Source organism: Agelaius phoeniceus (assembly GCF_051311805.1).
Source record: "Agelaius phoeniceus isolate bAgePho1 chromosome W unlocalized genomic scaffold, bAgePho1.hap1 SUPER_W_unloc_2, whole genome shotgun sequence".
NCBI lineage: Eukaryota > Metazoa > Chordata > Aves > Passeriformes > Icteridae > Agelaius > Agelaius phoeniceus.
The window spans coordinates 6,766,802-6,790,588 of NW_027509867.1; the positions used below are offsets into that span (position 1 = coordinate 6,766,802).

Here is a 23,787-nt window from a genome sequence, read left to right on the forward strand (position 1 = left end):
TCAGATATTACAGGCAATTGTCAAAATTTATAATCATCCTTTAATATTTATCACCACCTCCCTACCATTCTTCAATAGTAGGAAACTGAATAAAAAGTCTTAAGAAATTTCTTATATTTTATCAAAGTCCTTGTCTTGGAAATATTCTATGACTGATCAGAACCCCTCAGCATGTCAGGGCTCCATGAGCATTTCACCTCCCCTGCACCGGAAATACCCAGAGTTGTACTCACAGGCTCTGCAGGCATTGGCATGTTCCGGCTTGAGGAGATGGCTCCAGGAGCTGCAGCTGCACTGTCCTGCAGCCAGAGGTTCCTGTGCCAAGGGCTGGCAGTGATTGTGCCCCAGGCACTTCTCAGCCCCTTCCCAGCCCTGACTGATTGAAGCTCTCTGTGCCTCTGGGCTGTGCCCGGGCTGGCTGCAGGCAGTGCCCCAGCCCTGCTGGGCTGGCACAAGAGCTGTTCATCAAGAGAAATGTGCTTTTGAAGCTCTTCTTGGTGGCCAGGAGCTGCCTCTGGGCCAGGAGCCCAGCCCAGCTCAGCAGCACAGACACAGCACAAGAACTTTAATCAGCCTCTGGGGCTTTGTGCTCAGGCCCTGGACATCAGTCCCTGAGAGGGAGCTGAAGAAACCTCTGCAGAACTCCAAGGCAGAATCCAACTCCAAACTTTCTTGGACTTTTAATGGGTCCCAGAGAGGGACACGACTGAGCAAGTGTCCCCAGGCCCCAGGCAGAGCAGAGAACTGCAGGCAGTGATGACAGGTGGGGACAAAGAGAAGCCAAGTCTTGGTGCCCTGGGGCACAGCAGGGTCTGTGCCAGCAAGGGCTGGGAGGAGACACCTTGTCCTGAGGCCCTGGGGCCTCCTGGCACAGCCCCAGCCAGGCTGGGCACTGTCAGCCCCTTGTGCTGCCCTCAGCATCCCCCCCTAGCCCACATCCCAGTGGCCTCAAGGATCTGCTGCAAGGAGTCCCTGGGGAGCCTTGCTCAGCAATGGCCCTGGGGGCTCCTTCATGCTCCCTGCAGGGACTGCAGGATTTTCAAAGGACTTTGGCTTTGGCTTTTGCCTTGCAGTCTCTGAGAGGTTTGTGCAATCATGGCCTCCAATTATCTGCTGTAATTAGTCCCTGGAGAGGCTTTGTCAGTAACAACACTCAGTGGGGCTCATTAATACTTCAGGGTACTTCAGTTATTTCAAGGTACTTGGTGTTTCCCTTTTGATACAGACTCTGTGAGAGGTTTGTGCAATCATGGCCCCAATTATCTGCATTAATGAGTCCCTTGAGAGCTTTGTACTCACACTCAGTGGGGCTCATTAATGCCTTGAGATACTCAAGGTTTTTAAGGTACTTTATGGATTTAAGAATACTTTTAGGTACTTTTAACGATTTTCCTTCCCACACTGAGTCTCTGAGAGGTTCTTGTGCCATCCTGGCCTCCAATTCTCTCCTCCAAGGAGTCCCTGAGGAGCCTGTGTTGGGTATCTTCCCCCTTTCTGTTTTACAACAAAGATGGAACTGAAAGAATTTTGTAAGACTTTCTAAAAGCATCCAAACAAACATGGGACAATTAACAGTCCAACAACAACCACTTAGAGATTTAATAGTCCTGTTTTAGGTAGACATCATCAAACCCTTTAGTCCCTTGGATTAGAAGAGTTTATTGAACCAGTCTTTGTTTTCCACTTGAAGCTTCTTGAACCCTTCCTTCAGTACCTGAATGCTCTTGTGGATTGACTCGCTGTGGCTGGAGAGGTTCATGCAGCACATGCCCTCAGAGTCTACACAGCCATGCCCGTGTGCCCAGAGTAAAAACTCTATTGCTGTTCTGCAAGGTGGCGTGTCTGATGGTCTCTGTGTCTGAGAGCAGCCACTCAATGTGAGGGAGGCAGCATTGGTTTGCTTACTCAACAGGCACCCAGGATGGTCTGATTGCCCTAAAGCTTTAGCTGCAGCCACCCAAGGTAGTAACATGGAGGCTGCCATTCTTTTGTTTTGACTCCAATAGATGACATTATTTTTGCAATCAGATTCAAAATAGTGTGTAGATCTTTTTGCTCTGTTTCTCTGGCCAGTAATCATTTTTGTTTTGGGTGCCAGAAAGGTAAGCGTCCCCAAGCTACAAGGTCTGCCTTTGATGTGTGAAGGGACACCTTCACAGGCCATGCTCTATCCTTGCAAATAAGAAACACACCCTGCAGCAAGTTGATTGGGTAGCTACTGGACCAAGAAATTATGGGAGAGGTGTAATTACACCATCAGGTCTGGTTTTTGTAAGTGGGATGGTATGGGGAGATGTCTCTCCTGATAGTTTCTTTTTTCTTGTAATTTTGTGTCTTTCACCCTCCCCCCATCTCAGACAGTAATAAAACCTTACACAAAAGTCCATTTTTACAGAGCTGAGAATTTCTACCCCCTGAGTTCGAGTGGTGCATGCAGGAGCTTCTGGGTCCAGTAGTCCCAAGCACCGACAGGGTTGCACTTCTATTTGCCGTCAGGATTGTCCCCTGGCATACTGCAGATGGCACCCTCAGGTATTGGCCAGACATCTGTAGGCAACCCCAGTAGGCAAGTGGAGAAGGGGTCGTCAGGGCTAGCGACAGACAGGCACAGGGTGTCTTGTTTCATGGCTTTTGCTAGAGTTATCCATACACTGTGCTTTGTGTTTTTGAGGGCTACCCATCCACTCGTCAGGAGCATGGTTGCAAACAGGCTGAGGAATGTGAGTAGAAGCTTCCTATGTGTCATCTTCAAGAGAATTGTCTAGTCCAGGTGCTAGAGTCACTGTCTGGTGGGTTTTGTCTTGGGGTGGACTTGGGGGTTCCTTTGGAGAATCCACACTCAGTGGCTACAGGTAGGGCTTGATGTTCTTATCCAGGATACACCAAGGTCCTTTATCACAAATGGTCTCATTGTGGCAATTTGGCCTTCAGGTCCTTTGAAGTTAATAAGTTCTGCACTTTGGAGACTGTCACGGTAACCTCCGATCTTGGACAATATTCCTGCAGTAGCTGTGAACGCCCAGTTAGGAGCCCACTTGGATTGTGAGATACCTGTCACATCTGCTCCCATGTCCACAAGCCCTGTCAAAACAATCTTTTCACTGTTAAGTTCCAGAGTGCTGGTGATTTTTGGTCAATCCTGATTTATCACATCCCTAGTGAAGTGTCATCAGCATCCTGCCTGGGCAATTGTTAGTCCTTGGGGTATAAAACAAGGTGGGTTGGGAGACAGGGTCAGCACTGTAATTTCTCATTGTGAGGACATTGATAGTATGGATGGCAATACAAGAAATCCTTCAGTGCTTGATTGGTAGTTTACTAAAATTAATAGTTCACAGGGCTGATCCTCGGGCCCCAGCTGTCCTGTTGATATTTCATGGGCAAAATAATCAGTTAAAACAACAGATTCCAGACTCACCAACTTCAATTTTGCCCCTGGTGGTAAAGTGGTTGGCAAATGGGAGATGAGGTGCTGGAGTTTAGGGCTACATTATCTGTAATGGGTGTACAATTCAGCGATTGTAGGCATCGTTGGCTTGAACATTTGTGCCATAGCCTGAGACCACCTTGCACTCCGATGGCAGTTTTTGGCTGCTTGGTGTAGTTCCCTTTTGAGAAATTCCACCTAATTTGATGTTGATTATCCATTAGGGACCGGATAGGACCCTCCTCCTTGGGGACAATCTTCTTTAAAATGTCCTTGTTGACCACACTGGAAACATATTTTTGGGGCCTGTAGATGTTGCTGGGGCCCCTTAAAGGGGAATTGCATGTCCCCTAGGGCTTCTGCAACTCCTTGTCCAAAGGCCTGGGCTTGTACAGCTGCTCTCTGTTCTGTTGTTCTGAGGCAATTTCAGGCCTCAATCATCTGCAGGAGTGTGGGTTCCAGCTCTAGTGGAAGGGCACACAGCACTTTCTTACATTCCGGGTTGGCATTGGCTACCCCCAACGATTTTAGTAATTAATTTTGAGTCTTTTCATTCCGGATTTGTTTCTCTAGTGCCTGTTTAAGGTGATCAATAAATTTCATGTAGGGCTCTCCAGGTTCTTTTCTTATGTTTATATAGTCCAAACTGGGGGTGGTACCATCCGGTACCTGGATTAAAGCTTTCAAAACCATTTTTTTTTTATATCATCCAATGCTCTTCTGGGGATACCTGCTGCTTGATCATCTGGCAGGCTGTGTGGTCCTTCTCCAACTAGATGGTTGATTGTCAGTTCCACCCTTGCCTCATTATTAGCATAGTCTGCTATTAATTGATTTAGTAAACACTTCCATCCCTCTTCCCACAGGGTGTATTCTGTAGGTGACAACAACATGGTCAAAATATATTTTAAATCATAGGGGGTTAAGATGTGCTGTAAACATGGCCCTCATTAGGCCATTAAAACAAGGTAAGTCCTTTCTATGGTCTTTAGCTGCCCTACACAGATCCTTGATTTCCCCATAAACCAATGGCTGATACCTGGGATTCTGCCCCCTTCTTTCATAACATACAGGGGCAACGAGGAGTTTCGAGGCTATTTGCCAGTCTCCTTCCTTAACTGCTTCTTTCCGGATCCTTTCCTAGGGATCTTCTGGGGCTGAGAGGCGAGGTGGCTCTGGGGAATCCAAACTGTCTTCTGGGGAGGAAGAATAACTTGGAGCAGAAACATTTGGATTAGAAATAGTGTGACAGTTGGGCTTAGTATCTTTGATCATGGGGTTATATTGTTGCTGGAGGGTGAGGCAGAGGGCGCTGCCATTTTGTCAGGTGTTGGGGAGGAAGGGCCTTGATTTAGGATGGCGGACTTCCAGGGTGGAGTTCTGGAGGCATGGCCCAGGCTGGAGGTGGAATGATTGACAGTGGGGGCATGACCCGCAGTTGTGGGGGTGGAGTCTGGAGGTTCATTCAGGGCAGAAGAGAAGGTTGTGGTGGCAGGAAGTGGAGGAGCCAAGATGGAGGGAGGATGGTTGGGCTCCTGAGCCACATTCAGGCTCCTTCCGACTTGAGTCTCCAGGGCATGATGCTCCAAGACAGCGTGGCCATTGCCATCTTGGACCATCATGGACGGTCTGAGAAAGGCAGGTTAGAGGAGAAGTCCAAGTTAGGAGTGACCAATGGATTGAGTTTTCAGCACACTGCTTGCTGGTGAATGGTGGTGTGGAAGATGAGGAGCATGTGGGGTGCAATGGGGTCCATTTAGATCGAAAGGTTGTACAATTTAACTCTCACGGAGTCCCAAAATTCAGTGGTATGCATTTCATCAGCAGAGGCATCAGGAAAATTTTTCATGATCCACCTCATGATTGATTTTAATTCGTTCTTTGAAAATATTTTGTCATAAACAGTGAGAATTAACTTAAAGCATCCATATCTGCTGCTTTCTAATTAGGACATCTGGCTGCCCATTTTTCTCTTTCTCTGCCTTAGGGGGAAGAGCCACCAGAACACCCCAAATCAGTTTTGGGATGCGGGTGCATATTGTAAAAACACAGTGGCAAAAAGGGCAGTAAATGTCTTGCATTTCCCCAAACACACCTGCAATCCTATGCAGGTGAAACCATCGTTGTCCCTGCCGATCCTGGGCAAGGTCCCTTGAAGCAACGATGAATCCACTGGGCCCGGCACAATCCAAAATCCCAGGGAGCGCTGGCCTATCCATCAGCTAACCCCAGCTGACGTGACTGACACAGGGAGCCCTGAGTGTCATGGTCCCTGTTTGGGCGCCCAAGGTCACAGTGAGGGTGGCTCTGACCAAACCTCTCTGGTTCCCTGACTTCAGGGCGAGGGTGGCGGAAATGAAAAGGAGCAGGATCAGTGGTGTTGCTTAAAAGGAACTTTAATAACAGGGTGAGAAACAATAAACATGGAGAAGTCGAGAACAGTATGAGGGGCAGGATCCAAAGACCCGAGACAAAGGGGAAGCAACAACATGTACACTTGAGGGTAGAACACTCTGGAACAATAACCCTATAGGGGAAACAAGTAACCAATAGGGGAGGAGAACTTGGAAAACTTAGCATAGCAACACTAAAGGCTTATGGGGGAACTCTCAAGCTCACCCTAAGTTAAACAAATGATTCCCAGGGCTTGAAACTCATGCCCAGTTCTTTTGAGGTAAAATCTGTCTGACTCTGAGTTACAGCCGGGCTAACTCCCACATTGCTGATTTGCACTGGACCCTTGGGACCATGCGGCCCAACAGAGCCACAATGATGTCCTTGGTTCCACGAGGCTCCACAGTGTCACAATGGTCCCTTGGATCCATGGAGCTCTGCAGTGCCACAATGGCCCCTTCATTTCACAAGGCTCCCAAGTGTCACATTGGTCTCCACAGGAAGGAAACCACGGAGCCCCCATGTTTCAGGAGCTGATGAACGGCAACCACCAGAGGCCAAGGCAAGCCTGACCTGTCTGTCCTGGCAGGTTTGCTTGGAACAACCCTTGGATATTCAAAATTATGAATGTGAAATCCTAATTTTAGACATTTGTGCCTGGAGAAGGATGATTTTTTCCATACAAAGAAAAGCACAGATCCCTTTCCAGTGTTTAGAAAACAGGTGAGTTCTGGCACTCAGGTTTAAAAGACCAGCCAGACCTGTCTGTCCTGGCAGATTTTGTCTGGCAGCAATCCCTGGATACACAGAAATTTGGAGGTGGAATCCTAATTTTGTCCATGGATACCTGGAAAAAATGGACAATTCTTTTCTATACAAAGGAAAGCCCAGAGCTCCAGTGTTTCAGGGGCAGATGGGAGTGGCCTTCCACATTCCAAGGTCAGCCAGACCTGTCAGGTGACCCCTGGGAGGCCAAGGCAGCCACACCTGTTTCATGTTCCCTTGGTTCCACAGGGCCCTGCAGTGTCACAATGGCTCCTTGCTCCCATGATGCCCTCAGGTGTCATAATGGCCCCTTGGTTACACAAGTCCTTAAGGATCTTAATGGTCTCCATGTTTCCACAAGGCCCCACAGTGTCATAATGGTCTTTGGGTTCCATGAAGCCTCGCTGTGTCCAATGGCCCCTTGGTTCCATTGGGCCCAGTAGTGCAACAATGATTCCCTTGTTTCCTCAAGTTCCCAAAGTGTCACAAGGGCCCCTTCCTTCCATGAGGCCCCACAGGGTCACAGTGGTCTCCATGATTCCATGGGGCCTTGCAATGCCACAATGCTCTCCATGGATCCATGGTGCCCTGCAGGATCACAAAGGCCCTTTGGCTCCACGAGGCCCTGAAATGCAGCAATGGTCTCTTGGTTCCACAAAGCCCTGCTGCTTCACACTGGCCCCTTGGGACCATGTGGCCCAGCAGAGCCACAATGATGTCCTTGGTTCCACGAGGCCCCACAGTGTCACAGTGGCCCCTTGGATCCATGGTGCCCTGCAGGGTCACAATGCTCCCCTTGGTTCCACAAGTTCCTACAGTGTCACAGGTTCCACAAGGGCCTGCAGGGTCACCATGGCCCATTGGTTCCACAATGCCCCGCAGTGTCACAATGGTCTCCATAGGAAGGAAACAAGTGAGCCCCAGTGGTGCAGGGGCAGATGAGAGGCAGTCACCAGAGGCCAAGGCTGGCCAGACTTGACTCTATGGGCAGATTCTTTCTGGGAATTACCCTTGGATATAGGGAATTTTAGATGCAGAATCCCAATTTTGGCCATGGGTGCCTAGACAAGAAAGGCAGTTCTTTCCCATAGGAATAAAAGCACGGAGCCCCATTGCTTCACAGCCAGATGGGAAGTGGCCCTTGACATGCCAAATTCAGTGGGACCTGTCAGACAGCCCCCAGGAGGCCAAACCAGGCAGACCTGTTCCATGTTCCATTGACTTCATGGGTCCCCACACTGTCACAATGGTCTCCTTGATTCCATGAGCTCTGGCAATGTCACAATGGCTTCTTGGTTTCATGAGCCCCAACAGAGTCACAAGGGTCCATTGGCCCCACGCAGCCCCGCTGTGAAACAATGGCTCCTTGTTTCTATTTTAAATCAATCACAATCAAACCACAGTTTGATCATTGATCCTTGCTTCCATAGGGCCCATGATTTGCACAATGGTCTCCTTGATTCCATGATCCTGGATTCCACAGTCTCACAATCGTTTCCTTGGGTCTCCATTGTCACAACTGAGCCATGGCTCCATGAGGTTCCGTAGTGTCACCGTGGTCGCTGTCAGAGGCTGGATGAGATCCATGTCCCGAGACACCTTGGGATGCTCGGAATGCCCGTGTGGGGCCAGGGCCGGGTCAGGCCTTGGTTTGTGGTGAGGCAGAGCCCCGCCCCCAGCCCTGGCCTGGCAGAGCTGCCAATCACACAGCAGGGGGCAGTGCTAACCCAGATCTGATTGGCCCAGCTGTCAATCAATCACACACTACCAGATGCATCTATCCTGTCTCTGATTGGATGAGCAATGGGCAGTCCCACCCCAGGGGCGGGGCCATGAAGGCCCAGGAGGTTAAAAGCCGGAGCACAAGGCCAGCCCAGGGTGTGGATCCTGCCTTCTCCTGGGGTTCCTTTTGTTGATGATGCTGGAACCCCAGCAGTTGGTGCCCATGTGTGTGTCTTTGTATGGATCTTCTGTCTTTCTGTTGTTTTCTATTTCTTCTCCTTCCAATCCTACTTACCTGGATCATTTTTTGATAACTTAAAATCTTTGAAGTATTTTAGGTTAAAGGTGTGGGAATCCAGGGTACAGGGAATATTTCTCTGTCTGCTCTGAGGAATCCTGACCCCCAGAGAAACACTGCCTTGAACCTTCGCCAATGGAGAGGACTGCCAAGACTTTGAGATAGATTAGAATTTACCCAAGTGTGAAATAGATCAGAGGATAGTATAGTATGTCACTTGGGTGAGAAACTTAGTTTTTGGGATTTTTAGTACGGTGTAGATAGGAAGCAAGATGGAGGAATTGGGGTGTAGTCCCTGTCTTCTTCTTCCTCTACTCCATTTTCTGCAGTGTTGGTGGCAGAGGGTGATTTGTCAAGGAAAGCACAGTGAAGAGGTTATCTGGACAGTTAAGGGATGAGCTACTGGTAGATAAGTAGAAATAACATATGTTTTAAGAGTTAAATGGATGAGACAACTTCAAGGACCTTGAAACTGTACATTTCAGAGCAATTTTGTGGTGCTTTTTCAGTGCACTGAGCCTGGTGTGGACAGCAATGCAAAATTTTAGATATAATAAGAATAAACAAGAAGCTTAAGATTGAAGAAGTCCTGTGCGTGTCCTTTTACCTGGCACAGAACTGCTACAGGAGGGTTTCCTCCATCCAGGGAGCCCCCACAAAAGCCCATCATGAAACAAACATCAATAACTGGTGCTCTGACAAAGTTTGTTATAAGTTGGCTTTTTTCCAAAAGTTGTTTACTGAAGAGTGTTGTCTTAATTGGCCAATCATGGGAAATGTGTTGATGAAATGACCAGTGAGGTCCACCTGTAGCAAACCAAGATATAAAAGAAGAGGAATAAAAAAAATGGGTGACTTTTAGCCCTTACCCTTCTGATCTGAGTCTGTGTCATCTCTGATTCAACGGTGAAATTTGGGGATCTGTGGGGGCCATTGGGGATCCTTTCTGAACCTCATGACCCAACAGGAGCTTCTCTAATAAATGCTGCCTGAAGCTCCCACTGTGCCCATGACAGGAACCCCTGTGAGTGTCTGGGCCATCCCAGCTCTTTGGCAGCCTGGGGACTCCTGGGATGTCACCGTGGAGCCCCCGTGAGTGCCTGTGACAGATGGGTGCCTTTGCAGCCCAAGGTGCCCTGGGATGTCACCATGGAATGGCTGTGACTGCCTCTGACCCCAGGGCTCTTTACCATCCCCAGAAAGCCCTGGGAGGTCTCCATGGAGCCCCTGTCTCTGCCTGTGACATTCCAGCTCTGGAACAGCCTGGAGACTCTTGGAAAGTCCCCATGGAACCCCTGTGAGGGCCTGTGACAAATCTGATCCTTAGCAGGCAACCATCACCAGCCCCCTGTTGCTATGGTCAGTTTCCATGGCAACCATCACCAGTACCCTGTTGCTATGGTCAGTTTCCATGGCAACCATCACCAGCCCCCTGTTGCTATGCTCAGTCCCTTGGCAGCTCCTTGGAGACCCCATGCCGGGGTGGTTGCCATGGACACCAGCTCAGGCCTGCAGCCAGAGCCCGTTGCCATGGCAACCATTGGCAGCCCCATCCCCAGGCTGATGGGATCCCAGAAGCACAGAATTGGCTGAGCTGGGAGGGACCCATCAGGATCCTCCAGTCCAACTGCTGGCCCTGCACAGGACACCCCAACAATGCCAGCCTGGGCCTGGCAGCGCTGGCCAAACGCTGCTGCAGCTCAGAGAGCCCTGGAGCTGGGACCCTTCCCTGGGGAGCCTGGCCAGGGCCCCAGCAGCCTCTGGCCAAAAACCTTTTCCTGACATCCAACCTGAGCCTGCCCCGACTCAGCTGCAGCTGCTCCCTCCACTCCTGTCCCTGAGCACCAGAGGGAAGAGGTTCCCACAGCCCCAGCCAGGGACCCACTCCCAAGGCTGCTGCCATGGCCACCAGGGCTGGCACCAGCTGGGATGCTCGGTTTCCACGGGCCGGGCTTCAGGAATGGTATTCCCCAATTTCCTGCTCCTGCTAAAACTGCACTGCCCTCGCTGCCCTCCCGCCTCCCATGGAAAGCACAAAAGGCAAAGATCCCGGGCTGGGATAAGAACAATTTATTGGGAACAGCAACGAGATAAGGAACAAACAGTAACAGAAACAATACTGGTAACAGAAGGGATAAATAAAACTGTTTACAGGGAAAACACAACTCACTGGGTCTTCCTGGCCACAATTTCCCCTGTCTGGAAAGGACACCCTTTTCCTCAGGGAGAGAGAGAGAGAGAGAGAGAGTCCCTTTCCTGCTCCTGGCAATGACCTGAGGTGGGAGTGAATGTAATGAAAGGGCCATGGCCAGACCCTCATGTTCTTCCATTCCCACATCATGTCACGGGCAGGAAAAGGGACAGGTTTCTTCCCAGCATGGATCATGGGCAACACGGATCCCCAGGACTCTTCCCAATGCGGGTCCTCCCATGGGGGATGAAGCTGGATTGGTGCATGAAGCTCTTCCTGCAGCTGGGGCATTTGCAGGCCTTTCCTTACTGGTGGCTCCATTGGTTTCTGGTCAAGTGAGAGCTCTGGGTGAAGCTCTTCCCACACTGGGGACACTCGTAGGGCCTCTCCCCAGTGTGGATGCGCCGGTGGGCGATGAGGGTGGAGTTGTGCTTGAAGCCCTTTCCGCAGTCTGGGCAGAGGAAGGGCCTCTCATCGGTGTGAATCCGCTGAAGTTGGAGGAGCTGGAAGCTGGTGGGAAACTTCTTCTGACATATGGGACACTCGTAGGGCCTCTCCCCTGTGTGGATGAGGTGGGATTTCTGCTTGAAGCCCTTCCCACAGTCAGGGCAGTGGAAGGGCCTCTCCTCTGAGTGAATTCGCTGGTGGCAGAGGAGATGGGAGCTGGTGTGAAACCTCTTCTGGCACTCGGGACACTCATAGGGCCTCTCCCCAGTGTGGATGTGTTGGTGGATGATGAGGGCAGAGCTTCAGCTGAAGCCCTTCCCACACTCCCCACACTCATAGGGCCATTCCCCAGTGTGGATCATCTGGTGGCTGATCAGGCTGCTGCTCTGCCTGAAGCTCTTCCCACACTCCAAGCACTTGTGGGGCTTCTCCCCATTGTGAAGCTGCTCATGGGCCACCAGCTCTGAGCTCTGGCTGAAGCTCTGTCCACCTTCCTGGCTCAGGGTGGGTCTTTCCTCCTCAGAGCACCCTGGGCTGGGTTTGGAGCCCCTCCTCCTGTGGGATCTCTGGGGCTTTTCCTCCACGTTGGAATTCTGTACTATGGAGCCACTCAAAATGGCCTCTTCCATGAGTTTCTGCTGTGGGGATTTGTCCTCCCTGGTCTCCATCCTCAGCTTCTTCCCTGGGGGAGGAAGGACAAGGAGAGGATGGGATTTGCCTCCATGCCACAGGGAAGGGGAAGGAGATCCCCCCAGTGCATCCCCGGCAGGATGGGGTTGGCAGCAGGGTTGTCCTGGAGCCGGGGGCTGTGCTGGGCTGGGAGATGGAGCAGGAGAGAGGGGGAAAGGGGCATTGACTTCCTCCTCACCGGCCTGGCTGTCCCAGGGCATTGTGTCAGTTTGAAAAGACAGGTGTCTGCTAAGGAAGGCAGGAGACTCCCTTGAAATGGAAAATGTTAATCCCTTCACTTGGAATTATAAGTTTCAAAACAAGAGGCTGTCAAGCAAAGTCTTTGGGAATAGGAATAACAGTTCTTCAGAAGGAAAATTAAAAATACAAATGCAGTAGTACTAAAAACTACTTACAGAGTAAGAATACGACCTGACACCCTGTGGGTCAGAGTGTTGGTAGCACTCCTGTTAAATGGTGGCTGCAGTGCTCCTGCAGGGACAGGTGTGGTTCTGTTGGAGCAGTGATCCTGTAGAAGGGTGGAGTTTTCCTCGGAAGGTCCAGCTGTGGCGTCGATCGGCCTGGTCTTCTTCTGGGATCCAGTGGAGCTGAAAGCTGCTCTTCTGGGAATCTTGTGGGAGAAGGCTGACTCTGTTGTTCACATTCTCAGATTATATCCAGGTAGGAATGCTTGGCTCCTCCCTCTGGGCAGAGCTTCTCACAATGGGATGATGGAATTTTTATCAGTGACACTCAATGGCCCATTAACAGAAGATATCTCCCTGGAGGGAGGATTCCTTGCAGAAGAGATAAAGTAAACTGCTCAATTAACAGATGATAATTGCCCCAGCTTTAACAGAGGGTAATTGAATACACACCCAGCTAAACCTGAGACACTGTTCCAGCCTTGGAAAGCAGGATTTGGTACCAGGATTCTTTAGGGAATGCAACCCTGATTGAAGGCAGAGATAGAATCTCCAGAGCCTGCAGCCAGAAATGGACAGTTGTGTGATACTCATTTCAACATCTTCTCTTTTGGAATTATTGACTAATGATTATTTGCTTTGCCTACCTAATATTTTTGTAATTTTTTGCAAATTTGCATTATCTAAATTGCACTGCTCCTTAAGTTAAGTTGGTGTCTGTGTCTTTGGTGCGGGCCCTGCCCACTGGCGAAACAGGGCCCAATCCTGCCTAAGTGTTACCTGGGGAGACAAAACCCTCACTGCAAATGTGCCCCCTTCCTCCTTGATCCCCACACTTCATGCACTGATCATGATGTCCTATGGTCTGGGGTATCCCTGGGGTCAGCTGGGATCTCCTGTCCTGGCTGTGTCCCCTCCCAAGCTCCCCCACAGCCTCAGCCCCTCCCCAGCGTGGCCGAATGAGGGGCAGGACAGGCCTTGGCTCAGTGCGAGCTCAGCAAGAACAAAACCATCTCTGTGTGCTCAGCCCTGTGCTCAGCCCCCGGGCCCGGCATTTCCTCCACTGCAACCATGGACCCCCCTTTCCCACCCCTCTGCCCCACGGCCGCCGCAGCACCGGCTGACAATAGAAGCAATTCTGTGGCAATTCCAAGTTTCCTTGGTTCCTGCACAGCTCCAGCTCAGCTGCTGGCAGGTTACAATTAAAGAAAAGTGTAAATTTGGCCCAATACAGATATTATTAAAAGGAAGGGAAAGCTCTGTGTAGCTGTCACAAAGGTGACAGGGATGAAGAGAATAATGATTCTCACATTTGGAAAAAACCCAAGCCTGGGAATTCAGTAGTTATTTGGGAATTTAGCTACTTGAGCTGGGCTTCTTGTGGGACTTTTAGCAGCCTTGTGTTCCTCACCATGTGGTGAATGAACCTTGTCAGTCTTGCTGGTATCATTTGCTCCATTTCCTCCAGTGATTTTACCAAACTTTTTAAGTAGGGACAACAAAATATTTTCTTTACACTCCAGTCCCACAACAGCCATTTTCCTCATCAGTTCTCCCATAGGTCGCTCAGACGAAGCTGCATCCAAGTTTCCAAGAGTTCCTCCAGAGAGACCCACAACCTCCTCAGAGGAAGGAACCATGCTGTTGTCAAAGGCAACTGGGGTCAAAGGACAGTGCCCTGAACTCACTGTGCCAAAATAATTTTGCAATCTGGTTAAGAAAATATTAGAGAGATGCCATTTGCCCTGGAGCAGGGCAAATGTGACATTGTCCCCTGTGTGTGTGTGTGGCCTTCCCAGGGTTGGGGTTTTACACCTGAGCCAGTTTGGGTAAGGGAGGTGGTGTTCACCCCCTGAGCAGGGATTCCCCCACTGTTTCAGGCTGCAATGTAAGATGGAACCAAATGCATGTTTTCAATGCCCATCTTCATCAACTGCTATAAACAGGTGGGGCAGTGTTCTTGATCTCTTCCATGACTCAGCCCTGATAACGCCCTCCAGGGGAGATATCTTCTGGGAATGGGCCATTGAGTGTCACTGCAGGACTGATCAAATTCCATCCTCCCATTGTGGGATGCTCCGCCCAGGGGGAGGATCCAAGCATTCCTACCTGCATATAAGCTGAGCCTTGCAACACCAGGAGCAGCTTGCCTACTGGATTCCCAGAGGACAAGAGCTCCAGAACCACCACTGGACCTTCAGAGGAAGACCTGACCCTTCTACAGGATCACTGCTTGGACAGAATCACGTTCATCCCTCCAACAGGACTGCAGCCACCATTTAATGGGACTGCTGCCACCACCCTGACCAGCAGGGTGTCAGGTTATATCCTGACTCTGTCAGTTTAAGGCAGTGTTTCTGTATCATTGCCTTGATCTTCATTTTCTTATTAAATTGTAATTCTGGCTTAGACTCTCCCCCAGGTTTGCCTTGTAACCAGAAAAAAAGACAATGTGTGCACCCTTTGTTTGGTTCCCAGAACAGGATTTCCCATTCCCAAACCTTGACTGGATGGAGGAGGAGGCTGCGAGAAACAGAAGGGAGCCATGGGATACCCAGGCAGGTGAGGAGGATGTCAGTGCCCCTTTCCCCCTCTCTCCTGCTCCATCTCCCAGCCCAGCACGGCCCCTGGCTGCAGGACAACCCTGCTGCCAACCCCGTCCTGCTGGGGATGCACTGGGGGGATCTCCTTCCCCTTCCCTGTGGCATGGAGACAAATCCCATCCTCTCCTTGTCCTTCCTCCCCCAGGGAAGGAGCTGAGGATGGAGACCATGGAGGAAAAATCTCCATGGCAGACCCTTGTGGAAGTGGCAGTTTTGAGTGACTCCACAGTGCAGAATTCCAATGGGGAGGAAAATCCCCACAAATCCCCCATGAGAATGGGCTCCGAACTCAGCCCAGTTTGCTCTGAGGAGGAAAGACCCACCCTGAGCCAGGAAGGTGGACAGAGCTTCAGCCAGAGCTCAGAGCTGATGGTCCTGGAGCAGCTTCATGATGGGGAGAAGCCCCACAAGTGCTTGGAGTGTGGCAAGAGCTTCAGCAAGAGTAACCACCTGATCCGCCACCAGATGATCCACACCGGGGAATGGCCCTACAAGTGTGGGGAGTGTGGGAAGGGCTTCAGCTGCAGGTCTGCCCTCATCATCCACCAACGCATGCACACTGGAGAGAAGCCCTACGAGTGTCCCCAGTGTCAGAAGAGGTTTAGGACCAGCTCCAATCTCTACAAGCACAAGCGAATTCACTCAGAGGAGAGGCCCTTCCTCTGCCCTGACTGTGGGAAGGGCTTCAAGCGCAACTCCCTCCTCATCAGGCACCAGCGCATCCACACTGGGGAGAGGCCCTACGCGTGCCCCACATGTGGGAAGAGATTCCAGACCAGCTCCAATCTCTACCTGCATGAGCGCATTCACATGGATGAGAGGCCCTTCCGCTGCTCTGATTGTGGGAAGGACTTCAAGAAAAAATTCACCCTCATCAGGCACCAGCGCATCCATATTGGGGAGAGGCCCGATGAGTTCTCCACATCATGGGAAGAGCTCGTGCATGAGCTTTCACTTGATCAGACACCAATGGAGTCGCCAGTAAGGGAAGTTCTGCGAGTGCCCCAGCTGCAGGAAGAGCTTCATGCACCACTCCAGCTTCTTTCCCCATTGGGGGTCCCATGTTGGGAAGAGCCCTGGGGATCCATTTTCCCTGTGATCCACGGTAGGAAGACACCAGTCCCTTTTCCTGCCCCTGCCAATGACCTGATGTGGGATGGAAGAACATGCGGGTCTGGCTATGGCTGTGACATTACATTCACTCCCACCTCAGGTCATTGCCAGTGGCAGGAAAGGGACTCTCTCTCTCTCTCCCTCCTGACAAGACGGGTGCCCTTTCCAGGCAGGGGAAAATTGTAGCCGGGAAGAGACAGTCAGTTGTGTTGTAGTTTTCCCTTTTTCTTATCACTTGTGTTATCAGTATTGTTTCTGCTCCTTTTTGTTCCGTATCCCGTTGCTGTTCCCAATAAATTGTTCTTATCCCAGCCCAGGATCTTTGCCTTTTGTGCTTTCCATGGGAGGCGGGAGGGCAGCGAGGGCAGTGCAGTTTTAGCAGGAGCAGGAAATTGGGGAATACCATTCCTGAAGCCCGGCCCGTGGAAACCGAGCATCCCAGCTGGTGCCAGCCCTGGTGGCCATGGCAGCAGCCTTGGGAGCGGGTCCCTGGCTGGGGCTGTGGGAACCTCTTCCCTCTGGTGCCCAGGGACAGGAGTGGAGGGAGCGGCTGCAGCTGAGTCGGGGCAGGCTCAGGTTGGATGTCAGGAAAAGGTTTTTGGCCAGAGGCTGCTGGGGCCCTGGCCAGGCTCCCCAGGGCAGGGTCCCAGCTCCAGGGCTCTCTGAGCTGCAGCAGCGTTTGGCCAGCGCTGCCAGGCCCAGGCTGGCATTGTTGGGGTGTCCTGTGCAGGGCCAGCAGTTGCACTGGAGGATCCTGATGGGTCCCTCCCAGCTCAGCCAATTCTGTGCTTCTGGGATCCCATCAGCCTGGGGATGGGGCTGCCAATGGTTGCCATGGCAACGGGCTCTGGCTGCAGGCCTGAGCTGGTGTCCATGGCAACCACCCCTGGCATGGGGTCTCCATGGAGCTGCCAAGGGACTGAGCATAGCAACAGGGGCCTGGTGATGGTTGCCATGGAAACTGACCATAGCAACAGGGTGGCTGGTGATGGTTGCCTGCTAAGGATCAGATTTGTCACAGGCCCTCACAGGGGTTCCATGGGTACTTTCCAAAGAGTCTCCAGGCTGTTCCAGAGCTGGAATGTCACACACAGAGACAGGGGCTCCATGGAGACCTCCCAGGGCTTTCTGGGATGGTAAAGAGCCCTGTGGTCAGAGGCAGTCACAGCCATTCCATGGTGACATCCCAGGGCACCTTGGGCTGCAAAGGCACCCATCTGTCACAGGCACTCACGGGGGCTCCACGGTGACATCCCAGGAGTCCCCAGGCTGCCAAAGAGCTGGGATGGCCCAGACACTCACAGGGGTTGCTGTCATGGGCACAGTGGGAGCTTCAGGCAAAAGCTTTATTTCTTTATTGGAGAAACTCATGCTGAGATGTGAGATGGAGGAATGACACCCAACAGCCACCATGGATCCTCAAACCCCTGCAGGGCCCTTAGACTCTTAAAATTCCTTCTAAGAGAGGAGACTGGGAGCGGCTGGATCCAATCCCAGCCCCTGAATTTGTCAAAGGTGTAAAAGATTTGACAGGTGGAATTCAACTTCAATACAATTTGTCCCGCATTATTAATGATGGAATACCAGATAAATTAGTATAAATACAGCTCTGACTGATTCTGATCATGATCGTACAGAAAGATCTCTAAGCAGAGTTATTTACTCCACAGTTCATGAGCTATAACACCAATTAGAATATCATGCTCTAGACATCAATTTTGAAGTCATCAGGGCCTTGCTGGAGTTGCTGGAGGCCATTGCAGGCAGAGCCTCCTGCTCCAGCAGGAACTGCCTTTCCTGTGCCATCAGCAGGGCGGGTCCCGCTGCAGAAAAAGCCCCAGGCCAGCCCCAGCACAGGGAAGGCCTCGGGCACAAGGGCAGAGTGCCGTGCTGGGAGCTGTGGCAGGGAGAGCCTGAGGCACCAAAGGCACCTTGGCAGCAGCAGCTGCTTGCAGCCCATGGCCAGAAGCCTCCCTTGGCAGCCCGGCCTGGTGGCCACCACTGCAGAGCTGCTGCCTCAGGGCTCATTCCTGGCTGGCCTCTGAAAAGCCACTTCTGCCCCAGGAGCCTGACTGGGAAGCCATTGGCCCCAGCACCTCGGGGACAAGATATCAATGACAAAACTCTTCATGCCAGCAGAGCCAAGGCAGGGGCAGAGCAAAGGGCAGAGCCAGGCCCAGGGGACAGGGCTGCCATGGTGATGGCTGTGAGGGCACTGCCCCTGCAGCAGCCTGGCTGCCCTCAGCAGACATTGTGTCCAGAAGCATTGTGAGGGCACCCAGCACATCAGAGAACCCACACTACAGGAATTCTGTCACTGGGGAGGGCAGGGGGTTTCACTGTGTCAGGTCGGACAAAGCTCCAGCTCTTGGACAATTCCTGGGATGGGGCGTCCAATTCTATGGAAAAACAGCTGCAGTTTCATGTCACTTCCATAATTGAAAAATATTTCCTGTTCTAACAAATGTAAATCTGCCCTCATTCAGTTTAGAGATATTGACCCTTGTTTTGTCACTTCAAGATTTGGGAGAAAATAACTTTGATCGCTATTTTTCCATTTTCACAGACCTTGGAGAGGACCCAAAAATCTCCCAAGATGGGGTTTGGAGGCCTCATCATAAAACCAGCAGGGAGAGTCTGCAGGCTCTGTGCTCAGTGGGGTGGAGACTGAGGACAGAACAGGAGTAGCCTGGGAGGGAATGAAGGGTGGTTTCAGAGGGGCTGGAGCTTTTCTTCATAGTGGGAATGAGGCTGAAGAAGACATAATAGCACCAAGGGCATCTGGGGAGGCCCAGAATGGACACCAGGAGAAAGGAATTTCCCTGCCAGGGCAGGGCTGTGGTGCAGCACGTCCCCCAGCAGGAGCCTGGAGCAGCCCCAGGCTTTGTGTGGGCAGGCAGGGGCAGGCAGGAGGCAGAGCTGTCAGCAAAGGAAGGGCCCAGCCAGGTGGGGCAGCCGGGGGATGCCCACAGCCTGCAGGGACAGAGGCGCAGGTTTGCTCAGCACCAGAGACACCTTTGCCTTGCTTGTCCCCACCTGTCATCACTGCCACCAGTGTTCTGCTCTACCTGGAACCTGGGGATGCTTTTTCAGTCCTATCCTTCAGATGGATCTCTTTTTAAAGTATGAGAAACTTCATTGTTTCACCCTCTTTTTGAATCCCTGAGAAGTTCTTTGAGCCAACTTTGAGGGGCTGAGTCTGATGCAAAGAGCACCAAAGCCCCAGAGGGTCATTAAAGCCCTTGTGCTGTGTCTGTGCTGCTGAGCTGGGCCGGGCTCCTGGCCCAGAGGCAGCTCCTGGCAAGGGCAGCAGAGCTGCAGAGAGACAGCTCTGGCCAGGAGCAGCTCCTGTGCACAGCCCAGCAGGGCTGGGGCACTGCCAGGGCCCCTCAGGGACACCAGCAGGGCACAGACAGAGCTCCCAGGGGCTCAGCACTGGCAGGGGCTGTGGCATGTCCCAGAGGGGGCTGTGTCCCAGCAGCTCCTCTGTGGCTGTGTCATGGAGGCACAGAGCAGCTGTGATGTCAGCAAGGGGCTGTGTGACAGCACAGACCGGGCTGTGTGAGGTCACAGATTGGGCTATTGTGGGAACTCAGCACATTCCTCTGGATGTCCAGAGTTGCCGAAAACCCTCTCGGGGGGCTCGGAGACCCTGGCATGCTCCCAGGAACACCTGGTGGCTTGATTTTGATCCTTCCAGCAAATTGCCACCTGTGTATGAGGACAGAAGAGTCACTTTTGAATGGTGCAAGAATGATGTATTTACAGGGTGGAAGTATAGATTTTGGGGGTTTTTGGTATAGGGGTTTTGGAGACAAGATGGAGGAATCAGGGTGTGTCTCGTCCTTCTTCTTTCTTCTTTGTGTTCTCCATTTTCTGCTTTGCTGTTGGCACTTGGGGATTAGTTCAGAGTAGAAGTGCACTGTCTAACATAGGTGATAGGTATTGGGACTTAAAAGTAAATATGATATACGTAGTTTATAGTATATAAAAACGACACCACCTCGGGGCCAGTTAGAGTGCGTGTGGCTGCCTTGCTGTGCAGATGTCGGCTGGGCAGAAAGGAAATTTTGTAGATAAGAAATAATAAACAACCTGAAAAGCAAAAAGTGAAGAGTCTAGACTCATCGTTTGGCGTACGGGCTGCCTCAGAACCATCCCACGTGTCTCGGGGCAGAGACAAACAGCCGACCCGAGAGGCTATGACATCACAGAGTTTATGTGAGGTCACTGAGCAGCTACAACATCATAGAGGGGATTATGTGACATCACAGAGCAGGCTGTGACATCATGGCATGGCTGTATGACATCACAGAGCTGGTTGTGAGGTCAAAGTATGTGCTGTGACTTTATAGAGTGGCAGTATGACATCACAGAGAGGGTTTTGTGACATCAGAGAGTGGATTGTGACATCAAAGATCTGGCTGCGACATCATAGAGTAGGATGGAAGGCCATAAAGCAGATCCCGCCATCATAGAGGGGTGCTCTGTGACATCAGAGTAGGTTGTGACATCACAGGGGCTGTGTGACATCACAGGGGCTGTGTGAGGTCACTGGGGAGGTCACTCTGCCCCGGCTCCCCTCACAGTTCCCACCAGAGCAGTCCAACCCTGCTCGTGCACAGCAGGGTCCCCTGTCCCCTCGGGGCCCCCTGCCCCTGGCGCCGCAGCCTCCCCCAGAGGATGTTCCACGAGATCGACCCCAGAGCCTGGGCCAGGGCTCCTTCACCCTGGTATGAACGAGGCCTTGAGAGCGCTGAAAAAATCCCCAGCAAGGGATCAGCAAAAACCAGATTTAATATTAAGGGACAGCAGCACAAAGTTCCTGGGCAAGAGTCACTCTGCTCCCAACTGGACACTTCAGGCACAGCAGGGAAACAAAGCAACAACAAAACCAAACCAAATCCAGGCAAGGAAACCAGAAATGAACTGAGAACTGTCCCTGTGTGTGTGTGTGTGTGACACAAGGACAGTGAGGGCAAGGATAAAAGGAATACAGCCCAAAAGCTTAAACAGAGCTCAATCTTAACAGGACTTAAGTTAAACCTTAACCCTAATTGATACCTTAAAACAAAAGCACTTAAGAGTATTTAACCTAAATTATAAACCATGACTTACTTATTTGACAGAGGATAACACCTAACAGTATTTAATTTACCTAATAACTTCTATTAAAAGTAACAACATCACAAAAGAACAACTCTTAGAAACATTTACTTGGCTTAGACCTTGTGACTTAACCTTCCTTACGAGGCCCAACCGATTCAGCTGTCCAAGGCTCTCAAACCCCTCAGAGAGCAGCATTTCTGCCACATTTCCCCAGCACAGGCACTCCTGTGTGCACACAGACACAGAGTTAGTGCAAGGCACCTGGGAGAAATTCCCCTGAGGGCAGGAAATGCTCCCTGTGGATCCTTTGGCATCTCCCCAGAGGGTGAAGGGTTGAGCCTGGAGGAGTGGGGGGATCAGCCCAGGCTCCGTCGTTGTTGGGGATCCCCGAGTGCAGCAAACGGGAGAGTTCCCGGCTGGGAGAGGCCCCACTCAGAGGGAGTCGCTGGCCCAGGAGAGCTCCAAGGGCTCCTTTTGGAGCGCTGTTTGCAGGGCCCCAAGAGAGGGGCTTCAGTCCCAGCAATGGTTCATCCTGGCCGCACTTGGCATCAACAGCTTTCTTTGGCAGGGTGAGAACAGGGATGTTGTGCCACTGAGGGAACAAAAGCAGCTCCCAGGGCTGCTCCTCCAGAAAGCAGGAGCTGGTTGGGCAGCAGCAGTGCCTGGAGCAGACAGTGTTTGTGATGAGTTGCAGAGGAGCTGAGCCCAGGGGCTGTTGGCCAAGGCCGAGGCCCAAGGAGCATTTCTCAGCTGGCAGGGCAGGCTGAGAAGGGGAGGGGGGAATGCAGTAGCAGAGGGCCCATGGAACCAAGGGACCATTGTGATACTGTGGGGCCCTGTGAGACCAAGGGACCATTGTCACACTGAGGGGCCTTGTGAAACCAAAATGCCTTTGTGACACTGCAGGGCTGCATGGAACCAGAGGTCCATTGTGATATTGTGAAACCTCGTGTCATCAGGGGTCCATTGTGACACTGGATACCAAAGGAGACCATTGTGACACTGCAAGGATGCATGGAAACTTGGGACCATGGTGACATTGTGGAACCCCATTCAACCAAGGGTTCATTGTGACACTGCAGGGCTGCATGGAACCAAAGCTCCAGGGTGACACAGAGGGGCCTCCAGTCATCAATGGTCCATTGTGACACTGGGGAGCCAAAGGAGGCCATTGTGACACTGCAAACCCCCAGGGTCTAAAGGTCCAATGTGACATTGCAGAGCTCATGGAACAGAGGAGTCCCATGACATTGTGGGGCCTGTGGAACCACAGAGACCATGGTGACACTGCAGGGCCTTCTGAAACCTTGGGGCCACTGTGACACTGTGGAACCCAATCGAAAGAAGGGTCTATTGTGATACTGCTGGACCCCACGGAATCAAAGCACCATCATGACACTGCGGGGCCCCATGGGTCCAAGGAGCCTTTGTGACACTATGGGGGCCATAAAACCAAAAGAACATGGAACAGGTCTGGCTGGCTTGGCCTCCCAGGGACCACCTGACTGGTCCAGCTGACCTTGGCATGTTGAGGGTCTCTTTGCATCTGCTGCTGAAACACTGGGGCTCCATGCTTTCCTTCCCAATGGAAAAGAACTGTCCTGCTTCTCCAGATGCCCATGGCCGAGACTGGGCTTGCACCTCCACAATTCCCTGAAAGCAAAGACTGCTCCCAGACAAAATCTGCCATTCCTGTCAAGTCTGGCTGGCCTTGGACTATGAGGCTCTCACCCGCCTTCTAAACACAGGGGCTCTTTGCTTCCCTTCCTATGGAAAAAAATTTTCCTTCTCATCCAGATGCCCATGGCCAGAATTGGGATTTCACCTGCAACATTGCCTTACTGTGGGAGACTGGAGGAGATTGTTGGCTCAAAACATTTTGTGTGTGGGGAGGAAGGGTCAGGTGCAGCCCTGCCCTGCCGTGGAACCCCAGCCCTGCCCTGCCCTGGAACCCCAATCCCCCCAGAGCCTCTATCCCAGCCCAGCAGTGGCTGCCAGTCCCTGGCACAGCACAGGCAATGCTCCACAGCCACCTCTGCAGCCCCAGCCCATCTCCTGAGGGACCAAATGAGCCCAAGCCCCACCTGGGGGAAGGGCCCAGGGAGACCAAGGGGTATTGAAGGCTGACCACAAGGCAAGCACACATCTTGACCGTACCTCCTCTTGGAATTTCCATCTGAACAGTGCTGGAATCCAGGAGTTGGTAGCTGTGTGTCTGATTCCCTATATCTTTCCTACTTCCACTTCTTGTAAAATTTTGAGTAACATAAAATGGAACAGGCTTAGAGTTTGTGAAGTTAAATGGCAAAAAATAATGCTTTCAGAAGTGTTTTCTGTTTATTGAATATCATATTAAACCTTTTGTCAACCTTACTGTGATTTTCTAAAGTTGCCAGTAAAGGCTGTTTGGTTGTTTTCAGCTCCTGAGAGTCTCTTATTGGTATTTCTCCAGTACATACAACTCAGAGTACAGAATCAATTGTAATTCCTTTAAATGTATCCTTAAGGGAGTTTTTTGGGGAATGGGAGTCAGGGCTTGTGTGTCCTGCTTGGCCCAGCCCAGGCAGGGCTTTCCCAGCCACATTCCACACTCCATTGCCCAGCTGGAGCCGCTGGTGCCTCTG

General features: G+C 51.6%; 1 protein-coding gene across 1 annotated transcript in view; it reads left to right on the top strand.

Moving 5' to 3' along the window:
* The window catches only part of LOC143692686 (uncharacterized), a 513,344-nt gene that overhangs the window by 148,551 nt on the left and 341,006 nt on the right, over window positions 1–23,787 (top strand). Inside the window, exon 6 of the mRNA XM_077172930.1 lies at window positions 15,334–15,782. Coding sequence (XP_077029045.1) covers window positions 15,334–15,782 — 449 coding nt within the window. The remainder of the gene's footprint in view (window positions 1–15,333; window positions 15,783–23,787) is intronic.